The 12,405-nt window shown below is 47.9% G+C and overlaps 1 protein-coding gene across 2 annotated transcripts; it reads left to right on the top strand.

Annotated features, from left to right (window-relative positions):
* Positions 1 to 7,221: 7,221 nt before the first annotated feature.
* On the top strand, positions 7,222 to 11,456 carry LOC122381358 (protein chibby homolog 1-like). 2 transcript variants are annotated; one of them, XM_043365418.1, is made up of 4 exons: positions 7,222 to 7,467; positions 7,922 to 8,135; positions 8,424 to 8,524; positions 8,789 to 11,456. In XM_043365418.1, the coding sequence occupies exons 2-4, from the start codon at positions 7,949 to 7,951 to the stop codon at positions 8,927 to 8,929; spliced, it is 429 nt and encodes a 142-aa protein (XP_043221353.1). In that variant the 5' UTR covers positions 7,222 to 7,467; positions 7,922 to 7,948; the 3' UTR covers positions 8,930 to 11,456. The 2 variants fall into 2 exon arrangements, with proteins under 2 accessions (XP_043221353.1, XP_043221354.1); XM_043365419.1 differs by having other exon boundaries at positions 7,406 to 7,467; positions 7,922 to 8,000; positions 8,789 to 9,266.
* The last annotated feature ends 949 nt before the right edge of the window (positions 11,457 to 12,405 follow it).

The raw sequence follows: 12,405 nt of genomic DNA, 5'->3' as shown, positions 1-12,405 counted from the left end.
AGATATGAGGGGTCAAAGGTCAAGGTCATTTGAGAGCGGACCCCTTCAATTCTTACGAAAACTCGTTTTACTCCATAACTTTGCCTGCTTAATTTGATGGTAAAAATTTCTAAGCTCGGCAAGCCTTAGAAAAGCCAGAATTTGTATTTCGAAAACGAGTATTTATATTCCAATATGGCTGACAGGTATGTATAGTGGCGCGTCAATGACAAATACGACGCGTAAAATGTAAACAGCCGGCATGCTTCCAAATGAAGTAATTCCTTTACCGGTCGATCGGCCGATTATTATTTCCTTTATGGATCACTAAACTGGCCTGTTTATTGATGAATTACGATTGACCTCTTACCTATCTTCATAGCGGGTCAGTGGCCTCTGACACAGGCCCTTGATGGATGAATGACACACGCCGCTTTTGACAATTGCGGCGTCGAGTGGCGCGCTGCTAGCGCTCTTTTTCGACGTTTATATACTTAGCTTCAAATTCAAATTCAGATTCCAGATTCATATTCGATGGAAAAAATGATAAAAACGGACCCCTTAGAATCTCACCAAATTTACACCAGCCACTCAGCATGACCTGGTCATCACAGAATAAAATTATCTAAGCTCGGCAAGCCCTGGGGGCTGAGATATGAGGGGTCAAAGTTCAAGGTCATTGAGGGCGGACCCCTCAGAATTACCTCAAAATTTGCACACAGATGTAAGTTGACCTGCTGAGCACGATGGGCATAAAATCTTTTTCGATCGCCGAGACCCTGCACGCGCGCGAGCACACTACGTCACGTCCGGGGGGCACAGGTATATGAAAAATCGCAGTGACGTAACACTTTTCTCGCTTCTCATTGGTCAATAGCCCGTTGCCGGGGTAACGTGCACGTATGTGAGCGCGGGCAAGAGTACTAGCCAAGGCCCTATATACCAGAGCCCTGATCGGCGGCCGGCTAGTACTCTTGCCCGCGCTCACATACGTGCACGTTACCCCGGCAACGGGCTATTGACCAATGAGAAGCGAGAAAAGTGTTACGTCACTGCGATTTTTCATATACCTGTGCCCCCCGGACGTGACGTAGTGTGCTCGCGCGCGTGCAGGGTCTCTGCGATCGAAAAAGAGCGCTAGCAGCGCGCCACTCGACGCCGCAATTGTCCAAAGCGGCGTGTTAGTATGCTTTATTATGAATGATGTGTGTAAAAGTGAGTTTTTATGTTGTTTATTTGGAGGAAATGGTTGGAATAAATTAAGTTATTTTTATTTCAGTTGGTTGGAATTTTTATTCAAAAGTTTTCGGTCTATACCATTGATATTTACTGAAAATACCTTCGCTTGAATAAATTGCAGATATTTGGCAACTGAAGTGTTAGGTAAGCCTAAATGATATGTTAAAAGGTAAGAGACACCCTGATTATCATTTGAGAAACGAAAATATATGAATTTTCCTTATAAGACTCGCTCAATATGCTACTCCGCGGTTTATGCCCCGAGGGTGTCCGAGGGTTCCCGTTGAGTTTGTCGTTGGCGCTCGGCTCGCGCGCGAGCCGACGTCACCGCCTGTGACGTCGGCTCGCGAAATACGTCATACCCTGCACACAAAATAGCCGGCTGCCAAACAGCGCTCAGGTAGGGTCGTCCGGCGATTCTACCTTTTCGTGACGTCAGCTCGTGACGTCATTTGGAGTCAAGTCTCGAAGCCCCGTTCAATCCCAATGTAAATGAGCGATTTTCGAAGCACTGTAGAATGAAGTCTGCACAAGATATATCAAACCTAAGTATCTTATCTGAAAGAGCAGACAATTTTCTGCAAGTTATCTATTACGTGTTTTTCGCTAAATCTTTTGCTTTTTTCACAAAAGCGTAAAATGTCCCCTCATGTCTCCGCAGCCTCCCTGCCGCCGCCCGCCGCGCGGTCGCGGTAGTGTAGTGGTTAGCGTGCCCGCGCAGTATTTCAAAGGTCCCGAGTTCGAATCTATGCGGTGCGGAACTTTAATTGCAATTCCGAGCTGAATATACGCACATCCATAATAAATTATTATTCGTATAGCTAAACTGTCACCAAGCTATCCATATGAATTGACTTCACCCAAAATATCGGCAAAGATTCTATTAAAATATAAATTCAAATATGGCGGCTTGGACTGCCGCGTGCGTTAGGCTCCGCCCATAGCTCCGCCCACATGCGTGACGTCATTCGTGTTAGTGGACACACGCGGAGATAGGGGACGACATGGGCCTGGTACTAGCCGGCCGCCGATCAGGGACCGATTCGCGTTGGCGCACTAAGGCCCTAGTGACACTTGATTTCAAGTGTCACTGTGTGATTTCGGTTCGCGCTGAGCCACTAGCCGATTGGTATAAAATACCGCTTAGTGTCACTACATTTAAGTGTCACTTGGCCGCCTAGTCCTACTAGCTTCCTAGTGCGCCATCTCGAATCGGCCCCAGGGCCTGGACTGGAAAGTCAGCTGATTAGACGTAACCGCCGCATTTCTGCGCCTTATTCGTAGGCATTTCGTCTCGGTAAGGAGACGCAGACGCGGAGAGGACGCGGAGACGCTTACTTTGACGCGATGGCTGCTGGCCGAGATAGTAGTATGTGGTGTGGCGCAATAAATTGTGCGAATTCGAAGAGCAAATGTCCGGAGCTATCTTTCCACCGTTTCCCCGAGGATCCTGTGAGGTAAATATTGCACTTATCTCTCAAAGTGGTATGTCACTGCAGATAAATTGCGATGACCGAATAGGTACCTAATTAGGTATATTCTAAATTTGATTGTCATATTTCTATGCTACCTAGCACATACAAATTTATCTAGCATCTAGCACCGATACAGTTTTCTGGCATTGGCCCAGGGGGCATAACTAAAAGGGAAGTTAGGAATAAATAAAATAAATTGATACTGATATTTCGGTCACAGACGATGTCGATGTTGAGCTGTCAGATTGCCAGGGCTACTGTTTTTTTGTGGGTAGAAAATAATGTTCTTTTTTCCATCCCTCAGGTCGAAGCAGTGGGTCATCAACTCAAGACGGCAGGACCTTGAAGGGCTGAGTGTTCAGTACCTGAATAAGAACGTTCGTTTCTGCAGTCGTCACTTTGAGCAAGAGATGTTCCACGCTGGCACTAAACGACTGAAGAAGCATGCGGTACCATCCATCTTTGATGTGCCCAACCCACCTCCACCGGTGTCGACCAAAAGGCCGTTGACTCAGAGGCATGCGCAAGCACCTCCAACCAAAAAACGAGGTAATTTAGTTATGCCTTGTCATGGCTTTGGTTCAGCTCAAATTAGGTCTAAAAACTTCTAATTAACAAGTAATGGTTATCCAGTGTTAAATCTTATGTTACAATATTTGATATTCATTATCCTATGATTTACAAACTGGTTCCTAATTTGAACTATTCCTGTTTTTAGATGCTTGAAAATAATATGAAAATGAGTTTGCATAAGTTTTAGCCATATAAAATCCTTGGTAATTTACCAAGAATGCTACATTGGCTAATGATGGTTCAAAATCTTTTGAACATCTATTTGAAACTTTCAGCATAAAGTATTGACCACCATCAGCAGGATTACTCTTACAGCTCAGTTTTTTCTTTCGCAGGCGTCCAAACTCAGCCAGCGGCAGGAGGATCTGATGCTGATGCCGACCTCATCGCCATTGTGTCTGTAGACGACGAAGAAGCTGCTACTGATGGAGGTGAAGAGACAGAAGTAAACAAAGAAAATAAGCAAGAAGCGAGGAGCATGGAAGCTACTCAGAAGCGCATCAATCGGCTGAAGTCCAAAAACCATCGCCAAAAGCAGCAAATCAGTAGGCTTCTGCAGGACAAGCAGAAGGCACCTGAGGATGAAATGGCTACTGGGCTCATCTCCAAGGAGGCCCACACCTTCTTCAACCTGCAGAGAAGAACAGCTGGAGTGGCCCCTCAAGGACGGCGTTACAGCGATGATGAGATGGCACAGGCACTTGCGATCTACTTCCAAGGTCCAAGGGCTTACCGCTTTCTCCAGAAGCAGTTTGTTCTCCCCAGCACTCGCATCCTGAGAAACAACATGGCAAAGATCAGGCTGAAACCTGGCTTCCACACTGCTGTACTTGCAGTGCTGCAGGAGAGGTTTCGCGGAGCAAGTGAAGCTGACAAGATGTGCGTCATCAGCTTTGATGAAATGACTGTTCGTCCAAACCTCACCTACCTGAGAGGGGATGACATGATGGAGGGCTATGAAGACCTGGGGTCCTTGGGCCGGTCCTCGGCAGTGGCAACCCATGCTCTTGTGTTCATGGTGCGCGGTGTCACTGGTCGGTGGAAGCAGAGCGTGGGCTACTTCTTATCCAATGGACCGGTGAAAGCGGTGAACTTGAAGAGCCTGCTCTTGGACTGTATCTCGAAGCTGAAGGAAGCTGGCATGAAGGTGGTGGCCAGTGTCTGTGACATGGGCGCCACCAATCAGCAAACCTACAGGATGCTGGGTATGACGGATGGGAGCCACAGCTTCCTCCACGACGGTGTGCGAGTGGTGGCGCTCTTTGATGTGCCACACCTTTTCAAGTGTGTTAGAAACACGATGATCAACTATGACATCACTGTGGACGGGAGAACGGCGAAGTGGAGTCACATCGTCGCTCTCTTTGAAGCCGACCGCAGCAGATCGCTGCGAGCTGTCCCGAAGTTAAAGTCTGTGCATCTACGTCCCGATGCCTTCAAAAAAATGTCAGTCAGCATTGCAACTCAGGTGCTGAGCCGCTCAGTTGCTGCAGGCCTGAGTCTATACGCAGATTTCGGTAAGTTGGGGAAATGCCTATATTGACTTTTTATTGCAGTTTTTTTCAGCATTTTTGCGCCCTGAGGTGGCTCTGTTCAACCTACCATCAATATTGTTCTATTTAACTTTTACTATTTGTTTTGATACCTTTTAAAATATCTAACATTGTCATTTGTTTCAACATAAATACTTGTTTTTAATTGTTTTATGCATAAATTATTGTTTTATGTGCTCTTACTACCACATTGTTTTTGTTTCATTTAAATTTGTTGTAACAAAGGCCAGCTGAAATGGATTGCAATTAACCATTGTCACATCATTTTTTTTTCAGATCTCCTACCCAAGGAGAGCCACGACACTGCGGCAGTCCTTCTGAGGCTGAACGACCTGTTCGATGTCCTGAACTCACGGAACCGGCTGGAGAAGTGCGCAAACAAGAGGGCCATCTCCCAAAGAAAGCCGGCAACAGAGGAGCATCATCTTCAGCTTCTGCGAGAGGCTGATGACTGGCTGGGACGCTGGATCGTCGGAGACGGGACAGTGAGAATCGACTCACTTGCTGGGCTCCGACAGACGATTCGTGGTGTGCAGACCCTGTGGGGCCACTGCAAGCAGGTGGGATGCAGCGTGCTCTGCACTCGGCGGCTGAACCAGGACGCCCTCGAGAACCTGTTCGGCACGATCCGTCAGCGGGGTGGTCAGCATGACCACCCCGACCCGACCCAGTTCCGGCACTGCTACAAGCACGCCGTGCTGAACGGGTTGATGACGGCGCCTGGCACCGCGAACTGCGAGGCGGACGGGGACAGTCTCGTCGCAGCTCTCGGCGTAATGACCCGGAGCTCAGAACGCCATGCCACCGACCCTGCATCAGCGTCTACCAGTGGGGATGAGACTGAGGTCGGGGGCATTACAATGCTCGACGCAGTTACTGAGAACTGCATCTGCTATGTGGCGGGATACCTCCATCGTAAGGCGCATAGAGGGTGTGCGGTGTGCCAGGACGTCCTCGTGAAAGACACAAACATTGCCACTATGGCTTCAGAGACCCTGACCGCGCTCAAGTCCCACACCAGCCTGACGTGTCTGGACGTAGGCAGCTTGAACCTCCCAACACCGGCGTTCCTGGAATTCGTCAAGCTGTGCTATGTTACTTTTCAGTGCGGGCTAGGTCACTAGTGCTATCATCTGGGATATCGAAGTCGCTGGTGGAGGTAATTCTCGCCTCCAGGCAGGCCGCGACACTGAGGGCGGACATGTGTCATCCGCTTCTGCTGCGGACCATGGCGGCCACGTACACGCGGCTCATGCTGCACTCACTGGCCCAGCGCCTTACTAGAGAGGGTGTCACACGCGGTCAGGGCAGAAAGTCTCGCAAACTCGCCAAGGTGCGCTAGGTGACGTGTGATCGCATTAGAAATGTTCAAACAAATTTGTCGACGTGTCTTTGGGATGCGTTAGAAGTGTTTGTACACATGTTTGTGATGCGAGATGTGCTTGTATATATGTCTGTGCCAAGTTTGTGGATGTCCTATTTGGATGTTGTCATGTGGACGTTTTTATTAGGCGTTGGGTATGGCGCCACGCATTGCTTGAAATGCACTCGATGTATGTACGGAAAATTTGTAGACGTGTGTTTTGGATGCATTAGAAGTGTTTGTACACACGTTTGTGATGTGGGATGTGCTTGTATATATGTTTGTGCCTTGTTTGTGGATGTCCTATTTGTATTGGTATGCTGCCATGAGACTAGTGAGGACGTTTTTATCGGGCGTTGGTTGGGTACGGCGTCACGCATTGTTTGAAATGCACTCGATGTGTTTTTCTGACATCTTTATCTTTTTTTTGTCTGACACAATTTCTATTTAATAACTTATTAACCAAGCACCGAATTACCTCTTCAGAGTAATGAGTAAGCTCATTCAGCTCATTTAAAGTGCAACGGACGGAGACTGCTTCAGGTTCACAGTGATTGTCGGTGAGATTTGACAGAGTTCAATACGCTCTCGGCCAATGCAGGTTGCATAACTGCATTCCACACTCTCTGTAGTATCCAATGCAGAAAGACCGAGGCCGCTAGCCCTCCTACGTCCAAAGTTACACCTTGATTAGTTCGCTCATGTCCCGACGCGCCGTGCTTGTGCGTGGGCGCCCGGCCGCCCCCTCCTTACCGAGCCCGATTTCCGAATAACAACCCGCGGTTACGCGCCGAACAATGGCGCGCGCCCGGAGTTTCCAGTCCAGGCGAACATACACGACACACGTCGTGGTGCATGTAGATAAATCTTGTTTTATTATTTAGTCGACAACGTTTCGAAAACTAGTGGCCAAGCAACCACTACACATTCACTCGCAGATTCTGCAGTCGCTAGGCAACTGAAAGAAATATCTTGTTTCGCGAACTTTACGAACATAATTGAAATGAAACAGTTGCGTCAAAGCTGTCTAAATTTTCTCAGCACGCAGGCATCCACAAAATGTTTAACTTATGATTTTATTGTCATCACAGTCATATTTTTTGTGAGATCCGAATTTTTATGGCAATTTATTTAGGTTTACTTTGCGATACTAATTTATGAATTCTTTAGAAAATTAAGATGTTGTTAATCATAGTATAAGTTCTTGATAATTGTTTACATTCCTTCACTTCCATTCCAGCAACAACGCGTGCAACGCGTGAAACCTGCGAATCGACCGCGAAGGGTAATATGGGGTTGGTTTGTGCATTTTATTTGATATTTAAATTAGGTTGAAGGAAGCTGATCATTGAAAATGCTTTGGCGACAAGCTATTTGATTTATATCCCATATTTTCCAATGATTAAGGTCCGAATACTGAATAGTGAAAGTGGAAGCAATGACGCTTCCAGTTTGAGTTTCCAGCAAGGCTATATAAACCGTTTCGAGCCAGAACTCCTTCCGGCTTCCAGCCACACTTTTGACTTGCTTTCCATAACATTTGACATGCACCTTACACTTGTATTGTACCAGTACTGGTAATAGGTACTTGTGTGAATATCGATGAAGGCGGAGATAAATGGGACGGAGATCGGAATGGTTGTTATTTGCTGCTGTGAGTTATGATTTAATTTTACCTACGTTTACCGATTTCTTCCTGAAAATGATGAAAATATTCACATCGTTTTACTATTTTGCAGCTTAAAGGTCTCTCAGAATATACGACAATGCTTGGAGGAATTCTTCGGAGGCCTTTTGCCCCAAAGAAGTCCCGTCCACGTAAGTGGCCGGCAGTGTCTATGATAAATCGTGACTTCGACCCACAAGATGACGAATATGGATTGGATGTTGGGCCCATTCCTCTCCGACTCGGCTCCATCAGCGCAACCTTTATCCACGGCCGCTGGGTCTCAGGTATCGTCCTCCATATCTTTTCCTTTTCATCCATCCCAAAGCCGCTGTAGGCTTTGGGAATATCATCATCTCTGTTTGTCATGTCACAAGCATCGATCGTTAGTGTTACAGTCACGGGATTCGTCGCTAGTACTTATCGAACTGAAAACAATATAATTATTCCTTTTTTTCTTGAACTATTGAACTTGGCGTAAGAATCGTTCAGTTAAAAATTCACATTGCAATATGACCTTTACGCTTCACCGTCCTGTGCGCTGACCGCTGACGATTTGAACGCTATTTTATCAGAGGATGGCGCCGGCACGGCGGAGGCAGGGGCGGCTGGCGGAGCCGAACTGGCGGAGGAAAACCAGGTCCTTCGCGAGGAAAACAACATGCTCAAACTGAAGGTCAGTGCACCGGGGCGGTCGGCTAGTGCCTCTCCCCCTTTTCTCGGCCCGGTGAAAATTAAAACTCCCGTTGTTTGTGACCCGCTAACGCGGTGTGGTGTGAGTCCGCGGACCATTTCTCCGCAGTCTGCTTGTCGACAATCGCTCTCCAATCTGCCGATCGCCCCCTCTCCTAATGTCTCTCTCTAACCCGCCCTCTTATTCTCGTCCACCGGCGCCGTCTCCGCCCGAGTGGTGCTCCGCAGTGACACGTCCCTCCCCCAGGTGGAGGTGCTCCTGGACATGCTGGCCGACGCCGGTGCCGACGCGCCGCGCGCCGCGCCCGACTCGGACGATCAGTGGGAGCCGCCGCAGCTGCCACGCGCCTGTCGCCAGCCGCGCCGAAACTGCGGCGGGTACGACTGAGGCGCGCTGACAGGGCCGTCAGGGACGTACCAAGGGGTGTCTGCCGCCGCAGATGTAAGGGAAACTAATCGAACGAGGCGACTGGGAGCGTCCGCACGACTTGCACACCGTCAACAGGGTCATGGGGAAGGGAAAATGCCCAGTTTATAGGTATGGAAGCAATGCTTTTGGTGAATGTTGGAGTATTCTTTCTAGTCATCGAGCTAAGTCTTCTTCTAGTCATTTTCAGAACACCCCAAAGTCATGCTCTTCCAAGTGATTCCCGATATTGATAGAATCGTAGTACCGTTTATAATAAAATCGTGCTAAAAAATAATTTGGGTCTCATGATTTTCCCATCTACCCAGCCTTATTCTTCAATTGAAAAAGCATCCCGGTGGTGGATAACGGTATCGGCTGTGAAGGGCTGTTGACACGAAAATGCAGTAGAGTGGTAAGTAGCAATAATTAATAAGTACTTAATATCTATAGCTATCTGCATGACGCAGTCTTTTATCATTATCATCATAGATAACATGAACTACCTGAACTACCTGTCCTGAACTGTACTATGAGCTGGTAGTTCATGCTATCTATGGTACCTATCATCGTTCCAAGAGTCGTAGCCCCGCACATAGTCACCGACTCAACACACTGGCGGAACGGTTACTATTCATATATTGCAGCGACCTCCGCTGCTAACATACTGGCGGAACGGTTCCTATTTTTATTGCAGCGACCTCCGCTGCTGCCGAAGAGACGATGCTGGCTGTATGCATCACTACAAATTATACATGGACGAGAGATAAACCCCAGCGCCAAGCTGCTATTGGAGCCCATACACACTACACAACAATGCAATAATATCGCAACATATGACACCATACTGCAGTGTATTTTGGCTTCTTATAGGTATCTTAGTACCTTGTACACAGAACAAAATACAAGATAAACCGCAGATGTTTATTGTCGATGCTCTATAGCATGTCACTCACATTCATCTAGGTGGCAGTCTGCGTCTGAGTAGGCAGATTTCACATTCAATTACGGTCCGAAGTTGGCTAAGTATGGAGATCCGATAGACCCTACTGATTTGCGATACGACATCGTGCAGTCGCCGACGAAAGGGTCGTTATTATGGAAACAGGGAACTCCAAAGGTCTACATAAACACAGACCAATCGTACAGCGCCACAACATTGAGTGTGGATATCAAGGGGAACTATTTACTGCGGTGTGTTCCATGACTCATCTAGTTCACTATAAAGCTAAGTGGAAAGGAGGATAAGGAGTATATGACGAACAGCGACTCCTTGTATTTGCAAAAACGTATTTAGTATAAACGCCTATTGAGGATTGTAGAAAGAACATTCGTGCGTAATGAAACAAAGGGCAGTATAAAAATATCCCTAGTTTTAATACCTGTAACAGGTAGATATTGCAAAAATAGGTTTCAAAGTTTCAGGCACTTTGATACCATTTGTATTAAAAAGCTTCAAAAAGGGCAGGCGCCGACTCAGTTCAGCTGATTACTGTACGGTGCTGCCGATAGATAGCATTCAAGGATACCATGCATCTAACTAATCTACATTTGCGGATTAGACAATCATAGACCTCTGTATAGGTACCAAGTGTGCATAGGTCTATGGTCATACCAAGTGAACAGTATCAGTCTGGAATGTCCTTCGAGACAGCAGCCCTACAAAGCGACTAACGTTACCAGTAGATAATTTGTCTCACTAAGCACAGTGACTAGTGATACTCTGTAGCAAACGTTTATGCACATTAACTACAGCAACTCCTATAGCAACGTCACTCGGAGGCTAAGAGATCAAGAGGAGCCATATATACTTAGCTGCGTACGTCTCACAACGGTACCCGCCCAACCACCAAAGCCCCGACGTCGGTAACAGTCTCTCTGGTCGCCCAAAAAGGCTCCACCATATCCCTTCTGCCGTCCTCTCCCCCACACAAAGCAGCTGTGCTAGCAGTGACTGAAGACGCTGAACACCACACGAAGCCGAGTGTTTCACGGCGCACTAATAAGCCTTATCCGCAGAGGAGGCGGGTACGCCACGCTGTCATCTGCCAACTGCTGTCATCTGCCAGATGGCGGCGGCGAGATTCTCGGTCACGCCCGCTGCTCCGCTGTGGGAACGGCCCCGGCGCCCGGGCCATTTCTCGACACAGGGAGGACAGGCGCTGCCGGCGAAAACGACGGGTGCTGCGGCGAAAACAGCGCACACGAGCGCAACTGCCGGCACTGGACCCGGTCTGGACTTGGTGCAGATCGGAGTCTGGATTCGGCACTGGACTCGGACTCGGTCTGGATTTGGTGGAGACCGGGGCCTTGACTCAGTCTGAACTCCGGGACTCAGTCTGGACTCTGGACCGGGGCCTGGATTCTGCTGGGATCTGGAACTGTTATCGGCCTATGGCCAGCGTCCGAGCTCGGTCTTGGTCAAGGATGTAGGTGGAATTGGTTCGGTACGAGATACGGATTGGGATCGGTCCAAGATGCTCCTCAGCGCACAGTGTCCTGTATGAATATCGATGAAAAAGTGATTCGTGTTTTAGTTAGTTGTTTCATAAGAAAAATGTGCGATCCACGTAGGTAAGTACTGGCACGTGTAGGTACTCATTTATGACCAGGCATACCGCCCACTAAAACGGTGGCTGGGATAAGCTCGTTAGTCGTTCACCTGCGCCAATTGTCAACAATTTTCGACCCACTTAAGTTGACAACTGTACTTCTTGCATGTCAAAGAAAATAATCAGCAGATGATTTCAACAATTCGATCACATAATATGGCTCAATATTGAAAAGTTGTTTACATTTTACTCCGACCACGATCTGATATCGGACGTTATTACGATTAGGTACTTTGTTTTGACCTTCGAGAACGAACAAAAGCCGTTAGGTATGGCCGGCCAGTGAAATTAAATGCTTTCTTCCATTATTCAGTCATCCCGCTGACAGGTGACAACCAATTACCGACAACCTCTGAGAAAGGAACCGGTCGACAGACGACCCATGACCTACGGCCAACCCCGCCACACTGGCATTGATTGGTGGCGGCGGAAAGGACACATCTCTCTCTCTCTCTCTCTCTCTCTCTCTCTCTCTCTCTCTCTCTCTCTCTCTCTCTCTCTCTCTCTCTCTCTCTCTCTCTCTCTCTCTCTCTCTCTCTCTCTCTCTCTCTCTCTCTCTCTCTCCTCTCTCTCTCTCTCTCTCTCTCTCTCTCTCTCTCTCTCTCTCTCTCTCTCTCTCCTCTCTCTCTCTCTCTCTCTCTCTCTCTCTCTCTCTCTCTCTCTCTCTCTCTCTCTCTCTCTCTCTCTCTCTCTCTCTCTCTCTCTCCATTCTCTCTCTGGGAGAGGGAGTCCTGCCATTCTCTCTGGGAGAGAGAGAGTCCTGCCATTCTCTCTCTGGGGGGAGAGAGAGAGAGAGAGAGGAGAGAGAGAGATGAGAGGGAGGAGAGAGAGAGAGAATGAGAGAGG

The sequence above is a fragment of the Amphibalanus amphitrite genome, unplaced genomic scaffold (genome assembly GCF_019059575.1).
Source record: "Amphibalanus amphitrite isolate SeventyFive unplaced genomic scaffold, NRLGWU_Aamphi_draft 000119F_arrow, whole genome shotgun sequence".
Lineage (NCBI taxonomy): Eukaryota > Metazoa > Arthropoda > Thecostraca > Balanomorpha > Balanidae > Amphibalanus > Amphibalanus amphitrite.
Note: the sequence above shows the minus strand (reverse complement) of the source record. Positions and strands in the feature narration are given on the sequence as shown.

Coding starts and splice junctions, on each gene's coding strand:
- LOC122381358 (XM_043365418.1), top strand. CDS start 7,949: ATGCTTGGAGGAATTCTTCGGAGGCCTTTTGCCCCAAAGAAGTCCCGT. Junction 8,136..8,423: donor CCACGGCCGCTGGGTCTCAG/GTATCGTCCTCC, acceptor CTATTTTATCAG/AGGATGGCGCCGGCACGGCG. Junction 8,525..8,788: donor ACAACATGCTCAAACTGAAG/GTCAGTGCACCG, acceptor TCCCTCCCCCAG/GTGGAGGTGCTCCTGGACAT.